The sequence below is a fragment of the Callithrix jacchus genome, chromosome 20 (genome assembly GCF_049354715.1).
Source record: "Callithrix jacchus isolate 240 chromosome 20, calJac240_pri, whole genome shotgun sequence".
In the NCBI taxonomy this organism is placed as follows: domain Eukaryota; kingdom Metazoa; phylum Chordata; class Mammalia; order Primates; family Cebidae; genus Callithrix; species Callithrix jacchus.
This window is the reverse complement of record NC_133521.1, coordinates 19,521,400-19,541,716: the sequence shown is the minus strand read 5'-3', so window position 1 is coordinate 19,541,716 and position 20,317 is coordinate 19,521,400. Positions and strand designations below refer to the sequence as shown.

Below are 20,317 nucleotides of genomic sequence, written 5' to 3'. Positions count from 1 at the left end.
AATTTCACTGCAGCTGGAGTAGAGAGAGCCAGGGGAAAGTGCTGGAGCAAGAGTCTGGAGTTAGGTTAGTCAGAAATTAGCCAGACTTGGATTTGAAGGCCATTTTAAGTATGAGGACCTTTATCCGAAGATCGTTAGGAAGCTGTTTAAAGATTTTAAATTCTAGGTTGAGTGACAGGCTCTGGTTCCAGGGAAACTGGAAACTGGAAAGGAATTAAATCTGGCCTTCTTACAATGTCTTCTTTTCTTTGCAGCCAGTTAAAGACTTATTTGCAATCATTCACATAAAGGTGATGATATCCCTTGTAAGCAAGGGTGGTCGTGCTGTATGCAGAGAAAAGTGTATGGGTGTGATGCATAGTTGAGTTACAGAGGACAAAAGTCTCAGGATACATTGCATTTTCAGCTTAGGAAGATAGGTGATCATATTTCTAATGTGAAAGATTAGACGCATGCTGGTGCTATTTGTTATAGAAAATACCATAGAAAAACTGGTTTTTAAAGAGATAAAGGAGGGAAGGTGAAGGCAGGGGGAGAGAGAGTGTGTGTAAGAAGAGAGTGTAAGAGAAATGTGTATGGATCTTGAAAATGACACATTTGAGATATATTTGAGAATTTATCTGAAGAAATTTCAAGCCAGAAAAAAATAAAAGAGATGCATTATCATTAAGAATTTTAGAATTTTTACATCTGGCAATTCATTAAATCAGACAACAGTGCAACCCTCTTAAACAAAATTATTGAAATGGAGAACACCATTTCTTCTACTCTGTCCCTCATTTTTTTTTTTTTTTTTTGCCTTTGCAGTTGTCATTACAGTGACTAAGGCAAGAAGCAATATTTCTAAGATGATTATTCAGTCAAATAGTGGCAGATCAATTTCAAAAGTGTGCCTTTTCTTAGTGATAATAACTATTAACCATGATCGCACTGATAGAGATGAGGAGAAGACACAGAACAGGAGTAGGAGTAGATAAAGAAATGTTGCATTTGCTTGGCTTCCCAGTGCTCCCGATGTAGGACTAGCAGCACGGCGTGGCCCCTTGTGGGCTTATTTGTTTAATAAGCATGCTGAAAGGGATCATCTCAAACCTTACCTGGAATACAAAGTTTGTAGGAAATGGAATCATTATACCAGTTATGAGAAAACTGGGAGACTTTGCTTGAAGTGAGGATTTTCAGTCCCTACCGTATGGCAAAACTATTTGGAAAGTATTTCTAATCCCCAGTCCCATAACTTTGTGATTCTGAGAGAGATGTTTTTATCCCATTATTAAGTAAAGGGGTGTTAGTGCCATAAGAAACTTTACTGTTATGTTGAGCATAATGAGCCCTAGTTTATCCAAGGGACTCAGTGGTTTTTGAGCTCAAACTAGATTAAGCAATATTCTCCAGATTTTATTTTTCCTTTTGGGTTTTTAGTTCATTGAATGTTTAATTTTCTCTTGTTGTGGTTACAAAGGGACTAAAACATTTTGGTTTTCTGAGTTTAGGTTCCCCAGAAACAGACACTGAGACAAGAATTTGATTGTAAGTTAAACTTGGAGATGAGACCAACAAATGCCAGTGGAAAAAGGAGAGAAAGAAGAAAAATAGCCAAAAAAGGCATATTATTGAGTCAGCTACTACTGTGTGTTACCAGGAACTTTATCCCATTGGAGAAAGTCTGAACCATTGTAAAGAAGGAAAAGAAAAGGAAAAACTGAAAGTTATCTTGCCACAAGAAGGAGAGACCTAGAATTTTATATACTAACTCCTATGAGTCTTTGAGGGCTGCTTCTGCGGGAAGCATTAATTTTCTGGCATTTCTGTCCTGACACTCAGTGGGCAAAATGGGTTCTGAAGTCTGGAAATAACCCTCAGGCAAAAAAAATGCAGGAGTGGCAGTTAGATGTAAGACAGGTGTGCACTAGAGTAGTAATGGCCAGGGGTTATGGTTGGGGAACCGACAACTTCCTCTCTACCAACGAAAATGAGTGACAGCAGTACAACAACTAAAGTGACTTGAATCGAAATGCCCTAATGCCACTAATTAGACATACTTTATTGCCCCCATAGGAGAGTGAATATACACTGTGATTGTATTTTGCCTAGAAGTGTTGAAGGCAGGATTTTTGTCTTCAGAGCAATGAGGACTTTAGCAACAAGAGGTGTGTTTCATGTGTCTGAGCACTTTGCTGCAGGGCACAGCAGAAGTTCAGTAATTGAATTTTATCAGAAATGGTCTAAAAGTCTGTATATATAAAGATAAGTTCAAAAGCGACTTCCAGTGTGTTACGCATTGTATCTTTCTGTGTTGAAATTAGCTTAATATTTTATGTTGGCAACAACAAATATCCCCTTGGGCAGTAAAAATGTGATTATATAGCAGACAGGAAAAAGTATACACATAGATTCACTAATAATCTTGATATAACTGCTCCAAATGTATACTTGGTAAACATATGGTTGAATAAGTTTCATATCTCAGCAGAGCCTTGAAAAGGGATCATACCTTCTCCGGGGAACTGTTTGTCTCTGGTTCGGTTAAAAGACTAAACATTCCACAAGGGAAATGGATATTTCTGTCTTTCCATCACTGTTTTGGTAGCATCTCTAAAAATACTTAGAATAAAGGAGGTGCCCAACAAATATTTGCCAAATGAATGAATGAATGGTTGAAATTTGTGCAACACTCATTGCTTCTCCTTTTTTTTAAAGGTCTGTATCACTTCTCAGTACCAGAAGACGTGGTTCTTGGCACTGCAATAGGAAGGGTGAAGGCCAATGACCAGGATATTGGGGAAAATGCACAATCATCATATGACATCATTGATGGAGACGGAACAGCACTTTTTGAAATCACTTCTGATGCCCAGGCTCAGGATGGCATTATAAGACTAAGAAAAGTAAGCTAAGGAAACTTTTGTTCATCTTCAAAATACCTCTTTGAAACTTGAGTTTTAAATTTGAGGGACTTGTGTGGACTTCCCAACAAAACAGTAGAGCTGGTAGATCTTCAGCTTTGAGCAGTAAGACAAGGTAACTGATACAGTCGTTTTGGCAACCCTTATCTCTTGGGCCCACTTCACATTAAAGGTCTGGTAATAGCTACTGTAATAGTACTGGTCCCCCAACTTACCCATTACCCATAACCACAGGAATTTACTTAGTCCTTGTACAGGGCCCTTCAGCCATGTGGGGAAGTCAATACACTCTGAAGGCAGCCCTCCACCAAAGGGGGAGAAAAATTGGTGGGCAGTTATTAATTTTTGGAGAAACTATTCTGAGGCACATTGTTTAAGGTTGTAAACAATGAGAGCAGTGAGAACAGGCCTCAGTTGCCCACAGAGTTGACAAGTTCAGTGACTTTTAGACTTTCTGTATTTATCTCTCTTCATGTTTGAACTCTTGCTTCCTGAAATATCTTCCCCAAATACAGTGAAGCTTCCCAAGTCCTTAGGAAGGCTGTGCTTTCATAGGAACTAAAAAAAATAAAATAAAATAAACAGGCAGAACATTCAGGTTCAGTTATCCTGGCTTGCTCTAGTGCCTGAAGGACAGGGCCAACCCTGCTACCAATGCATACTCAAAACTATAGCTCAGAAGTTTGAGCATTATGGGAAATGAAGCTCATTTTTCCTTTGCTTCTGGGGAGGTAGCTACCATTGAAGAAGGAAACATATCATAACAAGCACATATAATATAGTAAAATTTGAGACTTCTTTTGTTAGCTGTCTCTTGTTTCTCTGGTAGATGTAAAAAATTCTGTACAATATTTTCCATTTATATTTCTCATCATAAAATCTGCACTCACCAGAAATGTGTATAGCATAGTTCATTACATTATAGTAACAAAGCATTTGCAAGGAAAATACTCTTTGATCCTCGTCCTGATTATTTTCTTCAATATTGTTCTTAAAATCTTTGTCATGAAATAGGTCAAACTAGTTTTTAAATACATTTGCTTGTTCTCAGATAAGATAGATGGTGGACCACACTGTTGGGATTCAATAATTTTTTTTCACTTTGTTCATTAGCATTACACACATATGACTGTAAGGTTACTATTTGAATCTCCATCAAGTTACATGAAGATCTGTTTCCAGTGGTTTTGCTCTAAAAATGCCCCAGTGAAGAAATCTTAACAATGAAGACCTGGCCGGGCGCGGTGGCTCAAGCCTGTAATCCCAGCACTTTGGGAGGCTGAGGCGGGTGGATCATGAGGTCAAGAGATGGAGACCATTCTGGTCAACATGGTGAAACTCCGTCTCTACTAAAAATACAAAAATTAGCTGGGCACGGTGGTGCGTGCCTGTAATCCCAGCTACTCAGGAGGCTGAGGCAGGAGAATTGCCTGAACCCAGGAGGTGGAGGTTGCGGTGAGCCGAGATCGCACCATTGCACTCCAGCCTGGGTAACAAGAGTTAAACTCTGTCTCAAAAAAAAAAAAAAAAAAAAACAAAAAAAAACAAAACAAAACAATGAATATCTAAAGGTTTTTGAATATTCTTTTGTATAAATAATAATTTTAAAAATCAAATTTGAAAAATATGTCTACATCGATTTTAACTCTCTGTTGAGCAACATTGTCTTTCTACCAGAAAGTTTAGCATTAAAAACTGCAAAACATTTGAAAAGTCATATTTGAAATAAAGTATAGGATAATACTTAAGTCGATTATTAAGTAACCCAGAGTCACATTTTCCTTGGCTAACAATTTGTGATGTCAATTTTATCATTATTATTCCCATCTTTTTCTGCCTTAAGGTGCTCTTATAAACCAAAACAATTAGTCATTTGCTGTATTTTTATTCGCTGTTATTCATAAACTTGGAAGCATATTCTATACACCTTGACAGCAAGTAAAATATGTATTTTACTCTAGAGAGCAGTGCATAGGAGTGGTATTCCTACAATCTGTAGGCCCTCTTTTTTGTGCAATAAAATTCTTAGAACACCAGAATGTGTCTGGGTTCATTGTCGTTATGTTGAGCTGGAACAAGCAGAACATGATCTGTTATACTTAACAATGTTTGCAAAGAGTTTAAAATTGCAAAATGGTCACAGTAAAGGTGATTGACAAATCATGAATATGCTGACGTTGCATATCTATTCATGGATGCATGTGCCTAGTAATTTTTAAATAGATAGGAAAGTGACTGCTTGCCTGGTTTACTAGACAGTATGGCCAAAAAAAAAAAAAAAAGAGCCAAGTCCCAACTCCCATTAGATCAGAATTCAAATGTAAAATCTAACACAATATTTTGAAATAAGAATATATAATTAAGCTTCCACTGGAATTCTGAAAGATTTCACTAGTGCCAGTTTGTCTTCTAGCTTATTTTTAAAAATCTTCATTGCATATTTAAAGTTCTGTTTCTCATGAGAAATTTGTACTGTGGATGTATACTGTCTCTTTGAAACTTGACATATCTGCATTCTTGAAATTTGTAGTATTATGAGTCGCCAATAATTGGTCTACAAAGGAGCTAGTGTACATGGGCTTCTGGCTTATTGAAGGGGACTATCTTCTTTTCACCTAGCTTTACATACCTAGGTCAATGACCAAAGTCTCTCAGAGTTTTATGGAATGAAGTATTAATACGTCAGAAATATTGTCAGTAATGGAGTAATGAGGTAATTTCAAATTGCTTTTAAGTGGTTGGTGGCGACACAGTTACTCAGTTATCTATTTATACTACTCACATCATTTCTTCTTCCAAATACAAACAAAAGAACATACATAGGTATCGGTGTACATATTTCTTTATTTGCCCACCAGCTTCATAGCATAAACTCATAATAGCGAACCTAAGAATATCCTAAAAAATAATAAACCTCATTTTAGCCACATGATCATTAGAGTAGCAATGCTTTAAAGTGAAATAAAAAAATACACTTTGTGGGATTAGTGCTAAATTATGCTTTATAATGTCTCCTTGGACTAAACAATGATTATTTCTAGTTCTTTACATTTCACACTCTGTTGCAGAGATGATAAAATATTCTTCCCAGATAGAGATTGTGTTCGATGTTGCCTTATCTCCCACCAGCAGAGGCCTGATTAAGTGGCTGATTAGTATGCAGGTCATGCTGTCACTAGTAAAATTTTATTATGACTCTGAAGTGAAATTTTGATGGCACAATTCATGACTATGAATATTTTGTGAATTCCAAGTGAAATGAGCAAAACAAAACAAAACAATAGGAGATTAGATTCACTGAGCTTGTACAATAAACAGATATCAATAAATGCCCATAAAATTTACAGGTTGAATCTGGGATACTGGAGAGTGATCCCATTAAGGCTCATAAATGGGTTTAAATGCACATAACTTTCATCCATCAGCATTATACTCATTTGTTCTTGCTGCTGTGGTCATTAGTGAGAAGCATTTATCTTTGTCATTTCTTAACAGCCTCTGGACTTTGAGACCAAAAAATCCTATACGCTAAAGGTAGAGGCAGCCAATGTACATATTGACCCACGTTTCAGTGGCAGGGGGCCCTTTAAAGACACGGCGACAGTCAAAATCGTTGTTGAAGATGCTGATGAGCCTCCGGTCTTCTCATCACCGACTTACCTTCTTGAAGTCCATGAAAATGCTGCTCTAAACTCCGTGATTGGGCAAGTGACCGCTCGAGACCCTGATATCACTTCCAGTCCTATAAGGTATTTTTCTTTTAAAAGGAATACTGGCTACTGCAAATGACAAGTAGATTAGTACAAACTGCCCTGTGTGCACCTTCTGTGTGGCTGCCCTTGGGACAAGGCTCACATGACCAAATAATGTTTGTTAGCACATACTCTGTGTCTGCGTGTGTGAGTGTGTGGTGTGGTGTGTGGACATGTGCATGTGTGCCTACTAAGTGCTACATAGAGCCCAGAGCCAGGAGCATGAAAATGAATACAGCTATTCCAGCTCTCAGAGATCTCTATGAAAATGAAAAGTTGCAAATGTTTGCAACACAGTTGGGTGGTTCTTGTTATTTTTATGTTTTTATTTGTGCTTTGTTTGTTTGTTTGCTTAGCTCTGGGCAAGCATTGCTAGTTTCTCTTCTGTCTCTTTTGACAGTTACGGTGAATTATATATTAGAATTTAGAGGCATGAGACCACTGTGTCAATGCATTAAGAGGCTCCTATCTTATTTCTGCATTTGGCGTTTGGCTTTGAAATTATCTTTTTATCACTTCTTGGACATTTCTGATCGGTCAGCATATCTGGCTTGGTGTCTCCTAGATAAAAATCTTTCTCCGCCATTTCAAAGATACCTTTTGTTTATTCTTTTTCTGCGCAAAAATTTTCCCCGGGATGCAAAATAATACTTTATTAAAGCTTTTCTGCCTTTTTTAGAAATGAAGCTCAGTTCGATTCTTTTTTCTGTTATACCTTACACATCTTTTTTCTTTTTCCAGTCACCCAAATGACAGGACAGGTGCTCCAGCTAAATAGCTTTCTTCCTAAAGCACACTGAAAATCTATAACTTCTATGCTGGTCTCCAAGGGTGAAGTGTTGGCTAATGATGTGTTTGAGTGTGGATTTCAAATATTGTCTTAGAAATATCTGTTGCAAAATAAAGGAGATAGAGAATAAGAAGCAGAAATTAGCTGGACAATTTTTAAAGAATTTTAAAGAATTGTCCAGCTAATTTCCAGGTGAGATGTCAGCTCATACCAAACCCTTTCAATTTGCAAGTTACAGATAACTAGGATAGACATGTTTCCAGTTACTTCATTTGGGGAAACCCTGGTAAAGTGAATTCCCTATAGGTTTATCTATTCAATTAAAAAAATGTATTGAATTCCTTCTACTCATAAGGGTGATGAAACTAAGACACTGATATTAAAACTTTGCAGAACAGTCAACACCCCAAATAATTTGAGTTTGTTCAAAAGTTATTTACCCATAACAACACTTTCTCTTTTTTAACACAAATCATTTCTAAATTCAGAATAACAAGACTGCAGTTTATAAGGATACAAAGGACGCTTCTTGCAGAAGAGTGTAACTTCTATGAAGAAGAACATTCACCTGGGGATTTGATAAAGGGTCCATTGGCCATTATCAGTTCTAAAGAAATTTCACAAACTGTAGACATACACAACACCCCTTATTTGGCTAAGAAAATTATGTCTATTAATGGGCCTTGTGTTGAATGCAAGGGGAGGAATATCCAAAAGAAAATAAATTTATGTTGGCTTTCATTTCCTGAAAATATAGTGAAATTAATGCAATGGCTTTATGCTGGAATACTGACATTAATGGGGACAACGATATTTGTCGAGTGAATGAATCTGCCATGTTTTTATGTTTCTCAATTTCCTCTGAAAGGAACTCAAAAAAGAGCAGTTGCCACTTTCTTTACATCTCCAAGCAGGAGACAGAATGTGAAGGGAGTAAATAAGATTCATCAACTGAGAGACCAATTGGAGGACTGGTTGTAGCACTTGATTTGACAAGATTTCTGCAGTTGTCAGCTAGGAACATGTAAGGGCTCAGGAGTCTGCCAATCCAAAGGTCCAGAGAGAAAATAAGGATTCAAATATCAGCAAAATCATATAAGCTCTCAACATGAAATCCATGTTACCAGTGGGAATGGACTGACTGTGCAGAGACATGATCTTAATCATCTAGAGATGAGGTTTCAGAAACTTTTCACACCATAATAAAGTTGCATTTTATTGGCAGACCTAGCTATGAATCCAGGTTCATAGTTGTTCACATGTGTTTGCACATTTTATAATCTATTTTACTGATGTAGAAATGGAGAGTTACTGATACTAATTCCAGTTCACAGACAATCAAGTGAAGATTCTCATTGTAGTTGCTAGTTATTATTATTGCTATTGCTGTTTTTATTACTGTTACTGGTAGGAAAGTTTGTGTAGAGGCAGCTTGAGGCTGTTTAGAAATAACTGTCCAGCTTAGAAGCATTTCACTTTCAGGCAAGCTAAAGGGGATTTGAGATTGTGTTACCTGAAAAGGATGGACAGACAAAGTACTATTTGATGACCTAGGCCTATCTGTGCTTCTGATAGATGTCAGGCAGGTGCTAGTTCCTTAGCATCTATGATTCTAACCAAAGAAGGGATGAATACTGTTTCCAAGCATTTACAGCAGCCTTTGATGTTTCATTCAGAAAGTGGGCCCCACACAGTTCTGATTAATGTGGCTTGACTTCATGGGATGAGAACTTAAGAATCACAAACCTTATTTTTCAACATCTGTTCTGCATTTCTACAGTCCCCTGTCCCCACTTCCACCCCAGTAGGATCATGGAGAGCAGGTTCCCTCTCTTTATGCACAATTGGTTAATTTGAGAAGAAAATTAAATTTCATGACTAGCCAGAGCAATGCATAGTTACTTATGAGTCTAGCAGAAATTTAGAGCCATTTAACCTTTTCACATAGAACCAGAGGACACGAATATTCAGGGAATTACTGAGTAACGCATAGCTATGCATTATTTTCTCTTTAGGACTGTGCTGTGTTTTATACACTGACAATAATGTATCCATCTTTTAGGATAATGTTTAATTTGATATCCAGCAAAAAGGCATTTATCCCAACATTTGCCACGCTAAAACACACAGTCATTTGTTGTTGGTCAGCTTCTCATGAGGTTCAGTTTCTTTTTGGAGCACATTATCAGCTAGAAATATCATGTGTTTCTGAATTCTTATACCTAATAGTATATCTCTATCTGTATGTGTATGTCTATATATTCCTTTCTGGGAGAAAATGAACAGTGACATAGAAAAAAATCTGTCATCTTACCCTTTCACTTGCAGAAGCATCAATTAGTTCTTTGCTACTTTCTGCAATCCTACATATTTCAGTAATGTAGAAATAAGGTGTGCAAATTATTTTAAAAAATGACATGGATTGAACTTAGGGAGAGTAAGGTTGAAATATCACTACTACTTCCCAGTCAGAGAAGTAGTCTCTGGAATTCTCTGAGATTCAGTTTTCTCCTCCGTATGGGATAGTATATCATCTTTCTCGCAGTGTTAATAAGATGATTAAGTGACATTATTAAATAAAATGTGTGGTAGCTAGTAGTGTTACCAGTTAATAAATGGTAAGCCACCAACAATTTCACAACTTAAAATCAAATTAAAATCCTAAAACTTATTTTGGCAGGGATTCATCTAGGTGGCTGACTGTGTGCAGAATTATATGTTTTTTCCTTGTCGGTTATATGCTAAATAATCTAATCAATTTCATTTGGTCTAATTTTCTCCCACTATTGCTATGGATATTGCTACTAGTGAATGCTTAGAATATATCAGAAACTGCTACACATACTCATTTTGTTCTCTAACAAATCTAGTACATATATATATATATATATATATGTGGAGTCATTCTGTTGCAGAATTTTGCTCCTTAGTTTAGCTAAAGCTGGGTTCTTGGCACACAAAACCAGGAAAATTTAGGCACAAAGACACATTGAAGGATGAATAGGGCAGGATTTTACTGTTCAAAAAGGGCAAAAAAAGAAAGGAAATAATAGCAAAGCGAGATGGAGGCTTGCTAAAAGGCTTCTCACCTCACACATTGAATCCCAGGCCAACACACAGGAACTGGAGGCCGGGCTCTTCCCCCTGCCCGAGGCTCCACTCCATTCCCCCAGTGTGCACACAGGCATGCTTCGACAAAGCTCTGGGCCAGTTCCCTCATCTGCACCAAAGCATCTGATGTAAACACTTGTGGGGCAGGTCGGAGATTCTCCAGGGACCTTTCATCTGCTTAGGCGTTTGGCTGTCTCAGTTATACCCATTTAACAGATGTGAAGCCTGAGGATAAAATAAGTAACTTGCCCAGTATCACACAAATAGAAGAGGACCTAGTGTGTGCACCGGGTTTTATGATGGTGCCATGCCTATCCACTGTCCTTTCTTTTCCCTGTGATCTTTGTAACTCCATCTGTGCCTATACACTTTAGGATGACTGAGTAGGATCAATTATAATGGAAGTAATTGACTATTCATTCTCTAAATGACCTCGTTGACTATCAGGAAAGAAGAAAAATAAACCAAATCTGTGGAATTAACCGATGTATAAGGGCTGTGATCTTTGCTCATCTGCCTAGCTACCTGATATGGGTTTGTTACTATTGGCTGTGAATTAGATTGTGAAGGGCAAGGTAAAGGGGAAAACAATTTTATTTTTATTTGAAGAATGAGACCAGGCTAAGATCCTATCTATTATGTATCATCTAACTTAATTCTTACAAATGACTCCAAGAAATACTTAGTATTATTTCCGTTTTATAAAGAAGGAAACTTAAAAAAGGATAAGCTTCCTGTATTGAGGTTATAGCACATAGATGCAGGACCAGAAGTTAAATCCAAGTTTCTGCTTATCATTGGCAACTATACCTATTTATGCTCTTGTAGATTATGGAATCTTGATAGTGGAATACGATGATGACAGTTGATGTTTTCTGAGCCCATACTTTGGGACAGACACTTAGAAATGTTGTTATATGCAGCAAATTATTTATATTTAAAGTAAGCATTCCTAGCCCAGGTATTAAAAATAAGTCAGTTCTTTCACGTAAATCTGCTATGGCCCATTATTTTTCCTCTCATAAAGTTATTTTGATTGCTTATTTGGTGTCACCATGGCTTTGAGATAGTAGTGATTGTTTCTAAGGAAATCACTTCCTATTGTTTGCCAAGCGTTAACCTTGACTAAAGCTTCATGAGCTGCTTAACTTAGAAGTGGAAATAACAACCATTCAATAGGCAGAGTAGGAGGTCAGCACACAATCATGGTGGCCACAGTGCTCTGCTGTCCTAATTCCTCTCTTGAAATTAAATACCCACTCAACATAGGAGCATTGCATTTTTTTTTCTTTTTGGTATTCTGCCATTTTTATAATTTACCTGAGTTACCAGGGTGGCTGTTCATCAGCAGTTCTCCTGAAAGCACTCTTTATATTCATGATATCCAAGGATGCTGAAGTGAAATATTTCATACTGTAGAAACTTGGAATTAATTTAGATACTGGACTGTGTATTGATTGGATGCTGAAGTAAAAATATTTCATACTGTAGAAAACTTGGAATTAATTTAGATACTAGACGGTGTATTGATTGATTACCTCCTCGATCTTGCAATAACTCTCATTTATGATAAAGTGTGTGTGTGTGTGTGTGTGTGTGTGTGTGTTAAGAGCACTTAATAAGAGATCCATTATCTTGTAAGATATATAAGTGTGAAATACAGTATTATTAACAATAGGTACAACATTGTACAAAACATCTTTAGAACTTACTTATTTTGGATAACTAAAAGTTTATGCCCATTTATTGGCAACTCCTAATTTTCCCCTTCCCTAGTCCCTGGCAACCACAATCCTTCACTCTGATTCTTTGAATTGGACTATTTTAGATACCTCATAAAAGTGGAATCATGTAGTATTTGGCCTTTTGTGACTGGCTTATTTCTCTTAGCAGAATGTTCTCACATTTATTTGTGTTGTTGCATATTGCAGGATCTCCTTCTTTTTATTTTAAAGGATGGATTGTATCTCATTATCTCTCTATACCACATTTTCTTTATCCATTCATCAATGAACGTTTAGGTTGTTTTCCCTGTTGTAAATGAAATGAACATAAAAAAGCACTCTTTCAGCATCCTGAAAGCACTCTTTATATTCATGATATCCAAGGATGCTAAAGTGAAAATATCCACACTGTAGAAAGCTTGGAATTAATTTAGATAGTAGATGGTGTATTGATTGTTTCCTTCAAAAAAGCTAACATCTTTTAAATATTTTGATTTTAATTAATTGGGATAAATAGAAGTGAGATTTCTGAATGCTATAGTGATCCTGCTTTTAATTTTTTGAGGAAACTCCATACTTTTTTGCATAACAACTCCAACATTTCGCATTCCCTCTAACAGTGTACAAGGGTCTAGTGCAATAACTTAGTATTTTAAAACAATTAACACTTGTTTCATTTAATTCTTGCACTCTCATGACCAGATAAAAATATGATCATCTCCCAATTTGAAAACAGCAAATCATCCAACACTGTTTCAAAAAACTCACTATACCTGCTAATTCAACTAAGAATAGTTAATTCATTAAGTCACATATTCAGATATATATTCATTCATTCAAATTAATTTATTCATATACATTTTAACTGATATTCTGTTCAATTGTTATCAGCTGAACCTGTATTTTTCAAGAAATTTCTATAAAGACACAATATCTGTCTTTGTGAGCCTATAATAAAGAGATTGGAAGCAAGGACTTCATGACTAAAACACCAAAAGCATTGAGAACAAAAGCCAAAATAGACAAATGGGACCTAATTAAACTCCAGAGCTTCTGTACAGCAAAAGAAACAATCATTAGAGTGACTCAGCAACCAACAGAATGGGAAAAAAATTTTGCAATCTACTCATCTGACAAAGGGCTGATATCCAGAATCTACAAAGAACTAAAACAGATTTATAAGAAAAAAACAAACAAACACATCCAAAAGTGGGTGAAGGATATGACAGACACTTTTCAAAAGAAGATATTTATGAGGCCCACAAACATATGAAAAAATGCTTATCATCATTAATTATTAGAGAAATGCATATCAAAACCACATTGAGATACCACCTCACACCAGTTAGAATGGTGATTATTAAAAAATCTGGAGACAACAGATACTAGAGAGGACGTGGAGAAATAGGAACACTTTTACACTGTGGGAGTGTAAACTAGTTCAACCATTGTGGAAGACAGTGTGGTGCTTCCTCAAGGACCTAGAAATAGAAATTCCATTTGAAGCAGCAATTCCACTACTGGGTATATATCCAAAGGATTATAAATCATTCTACTATAAAGACACATGTACACGAATGTTCATAGCAGCACTATTTACAATAGCAAAGACCTGGAACCAACCCAAATGCCCATCAAAGATAGACTGGACAAGGAAAATGTGGCATATATACACAATGGAATACTATGTAGTCATAAGAAATGATGAGTTTGTGTGCTTTGTAGAGATATGAATGAATCTGGAAACCGTAATTCTCAGCAAACTGACACAAGAACAGAAAATCAAACACTGCCTGTTCTCACTCATAGGCAGGTGTTGAACAATGTGAACCCATGGACACAGGGAGGGGAGCATCACACACTGGGTCTGTTGGTGGGGGTCAAGGGAGGGACAGCGGTGTTTTGGGGAGGTTGGGGAGGGATAACATTGGGAGAAATGCCAGATATAGGTGACGGAGGGATGGAGGCAGCAAAGCATATTGCCATGTGTATACCTATGCAACAATCCTGCATGATCTGCACATGTATCTCAGAGCCTAAAGTACAAATAAAAAAAAAAGTTTGGTTGAATATACCCAGAAAACCAAAGCCCTTCACAGTTATCTAACTAGTCTTTTATCTGAAAATGGTAAACAAAATCTAATTGTGGAGTTTTAAGGTCACATGGAGGAAGACATTTTCTAATGAATTTTGAATAGAAGCAACCATAGATATCTAAGGATGCCAATAATGTTAATGTGAAAACATCTCACACCGAAGAGCACTTTGTAGTAATTTGAAGGGTAGATTTTACTTATCATTGCTTTACATTTTTATTCTCCCTTCATTTTCTGTCTCTCTCTATCCTCTCTGTCTATAAAGAAATGATTTGGGTATAAAAAAGGCTCATTTTTCTCCTTAGAGGAATAATAAATAATATGCAGTGTAGGGACCTTAGAATTCTGGAACTAGCAAAAGTCAGATAATATTATTTATTAAAGCAGTTAGAGCAACCAGTCAAGCAATTAGAGGCAAAAAGCTGAAAACTTGTAGATGGAATTTTTGATACTCAAAGTGTGTGCGAGAAAATGTTAAAATGGTTTCTCTAGGCATAATAACAAAAGCTAGAATGAAATTAAGCAGTGAGAAAGAAACAGTTGGAGTTCAGTGAAATATAATAACTGATTCATAACTAAGGGGTTTATTTCATTATGTGTAGCTCTAAATAGCATCTTCACTTGCAGTTGGCTCACCATTGCATCTTCTATAAATTTTCCATATAGAGGTTGCAAGCCAATGTTTAGCAAAACATTTCTTATCATATAAAAGTGCATTTATGCCATTTAAATTTAAAAAATAGATACACAGTCTTTCTCCAAGGAGAGCGAATCCCTAATAGAGCTCCAATAATCACTACTTGAACTAAAGATAGGGTGACCAGGTCAGTTTGAATTCCAGTGGCTTTGCTATAGGACCTCACAGGTCAGTTTCAGAGGCGCATTGCACTCTCTAAGGGAAGAATGTAAGCAGTATCTTAGATTTTGGAACCTTGTATTTTGCTCTGCACAGCTTCTAAACTATTCTGAGAACCCTGCTGATGTGAGGGAGGGCATATAGGCGGTCCTCTAAATTCTGATAAACTGAGCAATGCAAATACCATGACGTTTTCTGCCAATAGACTGTGTTGTCCATGACTATATAAACTTCAGTTTTTTTCTTTCTTTTCTTTAAAATTTTACTTTAAGTTCTGGGACACATGTGCAGAATGTGCAGGTTTGTTACATAGGTGTACATCTGCCTTAGTGGTTTGCTACACCTGTCAACCCATCATTTGGGTTTTAAGCCCCACATGCATTAGATGTTTGTCCTGATGCTCTCCCTCCCCTTCTCCCCAACCCTTCTACAGGCACAGAGGTATGTTGCTCCCCTCCCTGTATCCATGCATTCTCATTGTTCAACTCTCATTTATGAGTGAGGACATGTGGGAACTTCACCTTTTTTTCTTTCCAAAGAGCTTACTAAAGGGACAAAAACTCATGATGTTAGTGAATACTTTGACTACATTACTCTTTGGCCAGGGGTCAGCCTGTTGGCAAAATATGACCTACTGCTCTTTTTATTATTTTAATAAAGTCTTATTGTAACACAGCCACCATCATCCCTTTATGCCCTACAACTGCAGAGTTGAATTGTCATGATGGAAATACTATGGATAGCAAAACCTAGAATACTTACTTTCCATAAACTTTGTCACCCCCTCCACAAGACTGACGTAGGTTTGGATTTCCATCAGTAATTTGAATAGTCAACTGCCATATCATCCAGAATTTTACTCTGTCTCAAAGCTTTCTAATATAAACTTTTCAAAATAATTTAAACATTTTAGCAGTCAAGTAACTTCTTTCTATTAGGATTCAGCTACCTGTGATGGGAATTGCCATTCCCATCGTTGCCTTAGAGCCCTTGGAAGTTAGTACTCATGGGGCCATGACAGCATGCACCCATGTTGAGCCAGAAAAATCTGGTTTCCTTGGCATAGCTTTTGAGAAAATTTTCATAATCATGATGCAGGATGCAATGGATACTCTGACAAATACTGTGAAACTTCCCTGCTTAGAGTAAGGAATTCGTTTCCTTCATGGTTTTGCTATGAATCTCTGTTTTTCTACCTGTCCTTTTCCTTCTTCTGATCTCAGTGATGGCTATAATACAGGGGTTTGGAATTGAGGCCAATGACTGCCTTAGCCAAATCCTAGTCTCTACACTTGAATCTCTAGGCACATTCTATGATTTCAGTAGCATTTCTCTACCTAAATGTGCGAGGTGGCAAAAACAGGAATCTGACTTTGAAAAGATTTGTAGTGTGTTCATCGAACTCGAATATACGTTCTTCTGTGTGTCAGTAGGTTTTTCAGCAAAGGATATGAAAAGTATTTTGTCTATCTTTATTCATACATATTTAGCATTTTAGTACTGTGCTTTTTGCATATATTTCATTCACACTTTGTAGTATTAACTCTCTGATTTACACATATTCTTATTTCCATTAAACAAATGTGTTACAGGTTTGAAAGTAGACAGAGTTTTAAATGAAAACTGTTAGGGATTACCATCGATGAAAGGGAAGGAGCAGGAGCATGATGAACAGACAGTGAAATCAAACTGCAACTCAGTTCAAGCCAACCTTGTCCCAGACTAGTAGGTTTCTTTGGACTCAGTGTTGCCCACCAGAGGAGTCCTACATCATACCAGAATGGTAGGGCCTTTATACCTCTGTGTGGTTTGTCTTCAGATAACCTTTGGAGAGCAGACTTTCTGAAACTGAGATGGACCCTAAGTAGTGAGTAGCTGGAGGCTGTCTCCTGACAATACCCCTCACATCTCTGGAACTTTCACTTGAAAGACAATCTGCACAGCACTTCTTCATGCCTATAATGGATAAGCACACTGAAATTCTGTAGTAATGAAGTAATTTTACTGAACTCACACCACTGGCTGTCTAGCTCCCAAATCCACAGTGGTTACCGTATTGTATAGCACACTTCTCAACCTACAATGCCTTCCTTTAGATAACTATATATTTGTTACACATTTTGAGATGCAAACATCATAGTGACAAGTTAAGTTGCCTGTAGTATTATCAGTGTGGTGTACTAGACTGGCTATTAATTGTAAATAATAATCAAATTGCATAAATTAGTACAGTATTTTAAAACTAGTGATCTAAGGTGGTAAAAATTGCACAAGAATCTTGAGAGAGAGAGAGAAAAATAAATGGAAGTGCTCATCTAGGGCTTAAAAACCAGTCTTTTTTTCTGATTGGTGAAGCCGCTGTATTCTCTAGGGAACAAAACTTAATAATAATGCTTATAGTCTGAGAGAAACAAAGATGCTTGTGTTGGCTGAGCCATGATATCTAACATTATTATACTTATAAGGCAAAATAAATGCTCTATTTTGCATCATGACAAAAGGAGATTGACATCCTTATCTGATGTTCAAATATTTCTGGGAGTTATTTTAACCAAACCTTTATTTCTCCTTATGTTTCTACATTCTGGTTTGACATGATGTATTATACAACTTTGCTTTTGATAAAGGACAGTCAGGTTTGACTTAACGTTCCAGGGGAAAACGTAATATCGCATGTTTTAAGAAGAGAGCAGGGGAGAAATGGAGAACTTCAATTTTCATTCATCTATCAAATGTTTATTAGCTCTACCCCATGAGTATGAAGTCTGCTTGCTGGGGAATGGGACAGGTCTAGCAGAAATGCCTTTGAAACGGCTGTTAGGAGACAAATCAAGTTTGGGATGACCTACTGAGGTACACAGCCTCATAGCAAATGAGAATGCAATTTATAAAGTTCTTAAAAAGAGTCAAAATCATGGAAGATATATTTAATGGTACAAAGAACAGGAAAATACCTAAATGCTCTTCCAAAGCCAAGGGTCTAAAAGCAGGCAGAACAAATGTGGAAGGGGAGCAGTGCATATAATATGGTGAAGAGAACTGTCTATTTAATGGCCAAAGAGGACACATTTCTGGCTAACTTTTATTGGACATCAAACACCTGATCTTGGGTTTTGAATTTGTTTAATTGTAAAGACCAGGTTAGACCACGTGGGTAGACATTGTGCTTAAGAATGAGTATTTTTGGTAATTCCCCAGAAAGACTTACATCTGACAGAACACTGGAATGGTGTGTTTATCCTGTTATAGTGTGTAAATAAACAAGCACATCATTTGAATATAAATGAATTTCTGGTTTTAAGAGTTGAGAGACCATCAGCCTAGGTGACATGGTGAAACCCCCTATCTATAAAACATACAAAGAAATATTTGGTCATGGTGGCACAAACCTGCAGTCTCAAATACCCAGGAGGCTAGGCAACAGGATCATTTCATCCTGGTAGGTAAAGGTTGCAGTGAGCTGAGATTGCACCACTGTATTCCAGCATAAATGACAGAGGAAGACCTTGTCTTAGAAAAAAATAAAAAAAGAGTTAATAGACCCCATATTGCTCCATAGGTCATTCCCAGTATTATTAAAACTCTTTAGTATTTGCTAAATAAACCTTACAATCCAATTAAAATTTTGAAGTATATATACATTTATGACACTTTACAAAGCCTATTTTGACATAATTATATTCTACTTTTAAAATTAATTTTGGTGTGTATGCCTTCCTTAAACACATTTTTTCTATATTGTAAATGATTTCTACCAAAATGAAACACACTTATATAATCAAATATCATCATCTTCATAACTTTTCAACATATAATAAGAGTTTATTATGTGACAGATACTATGGTTAGGATATTATACATACTAAATTTATGACAGGAGAAATGCCTGTTATCTCTGAATCACAGCTATAGACATTGAGAGACAAGAATGTCTACATGGGCTACTCCACTAGATTAGAGGAAGAACTAAGAGAAAAATTATTATACAGGGCTTAGCAGAAAGGTAAAATCTTGGGAAGGATTTAATAAATGCATTAAATATGTCATGAAGTATTAGTAATAAATCTGGTCATTTGGTCTGGATTGTTACATTGTACGATGCTTTTTCTGTACTTCGTCATCTCTATTCTGTTATCTAGTAGTTTTTATGAACTGTGACTCTATTTCCTATGGAGAGAAGTGCAGCAGGCATGATCAACAGCTCCAAAAAGATCATTTCAGAGAGGGAAAAGATTCTCTTCACTTTTAGATTGCCCCTGGCATTGCTGGGTCAATGTGGACCTGTGGCCATTCATAGAAATTGGTTGAGCTTCCTGTGTCCTGGGGGTAAAGAGTGAGCATCAAGGTCATCATGGGGGCTTTGGTGTAAAAGAGTTTACCCTAACAACTCCTAACCTCCCATCATGAAGAAGCACACACCAGAGATAAATCTTACATAGCCACTGGAAGTTCCAGATTCCATGTATTTCTAAAATATTTGGTCATCTTTTGCTAATATTTATGTGAATATTTCTGATCCATTTGTTGTACTTGCATAATTACGTAGAAATGGGTAAAAGAAAACAAGAGAGAGCATTTTGTTTTTAATTTGAAAAGCAATATAGATTAATTGAACATGTTACAAACATACAATAGGAGTCTTTCTTCAAGAATTCTTCACTTCTTTTGCTTTCTATGTCCAAATAGTCACTATGCCTGCCTGGTTTATTTTACTTCCTAAGCTCAAACACCATCGTCTCTAACTTGAGTAGTGATAACAACCTCATTTGCTTATCTCTTAACCTTTGATCTCCACACAGCTGCCAAAATGATTTCTACGTGTTTTGACCTGTGCTGTCCAATACTGTGGCCACTAGTCAAATATATCTCAGTGAAGTTACAGAAAATTAATTTAAATTAAATAAAGGAAAAATTTCAGTTTCTCAGTTACACTAGCTAGATAGCAAGGGGAAGTAGCCACATATAGTTAATGGTTACCATATAGGATAGCATAGAACATACTTTTACTACCATATAAAGTTCTATGCAGTTCAGCTGGCTTTAGATCATATCACTCCCCTGTTTATATCATATCAGTCCTCT

At 36.6% G+C, this 20,317-nt stretch overlaps 1 protein-coding gene across 5 annotated transcripts in view; it reads left to right on the top strand.

Moving 5' to 3' along the window:
- The window catches only part of CDH8 (cadherin 8), a 394,777-nt gene that overhangs the window by 223,820 nt on the left and 150,640 nt on the right, over positions 1–20,317 (top strand). For all 5 annotated transcript variants that reach the window (XM_008985982.5, XM_035282357.3, XM_078358200.1 and 2 more), the window contains 2 exons: positions 2,701–2,888; positions 6,402–6,655. In XM_008985982.5, coding sequence (XP_008984230.2) covers positions 2,701–2,888; positions 6,402–6,655 — 442 coding nt within the window. The remainder of the gene's footprint in view (positions 1–2,700; positions 2,889–6,401; positions 6,656–20,317) is intronic.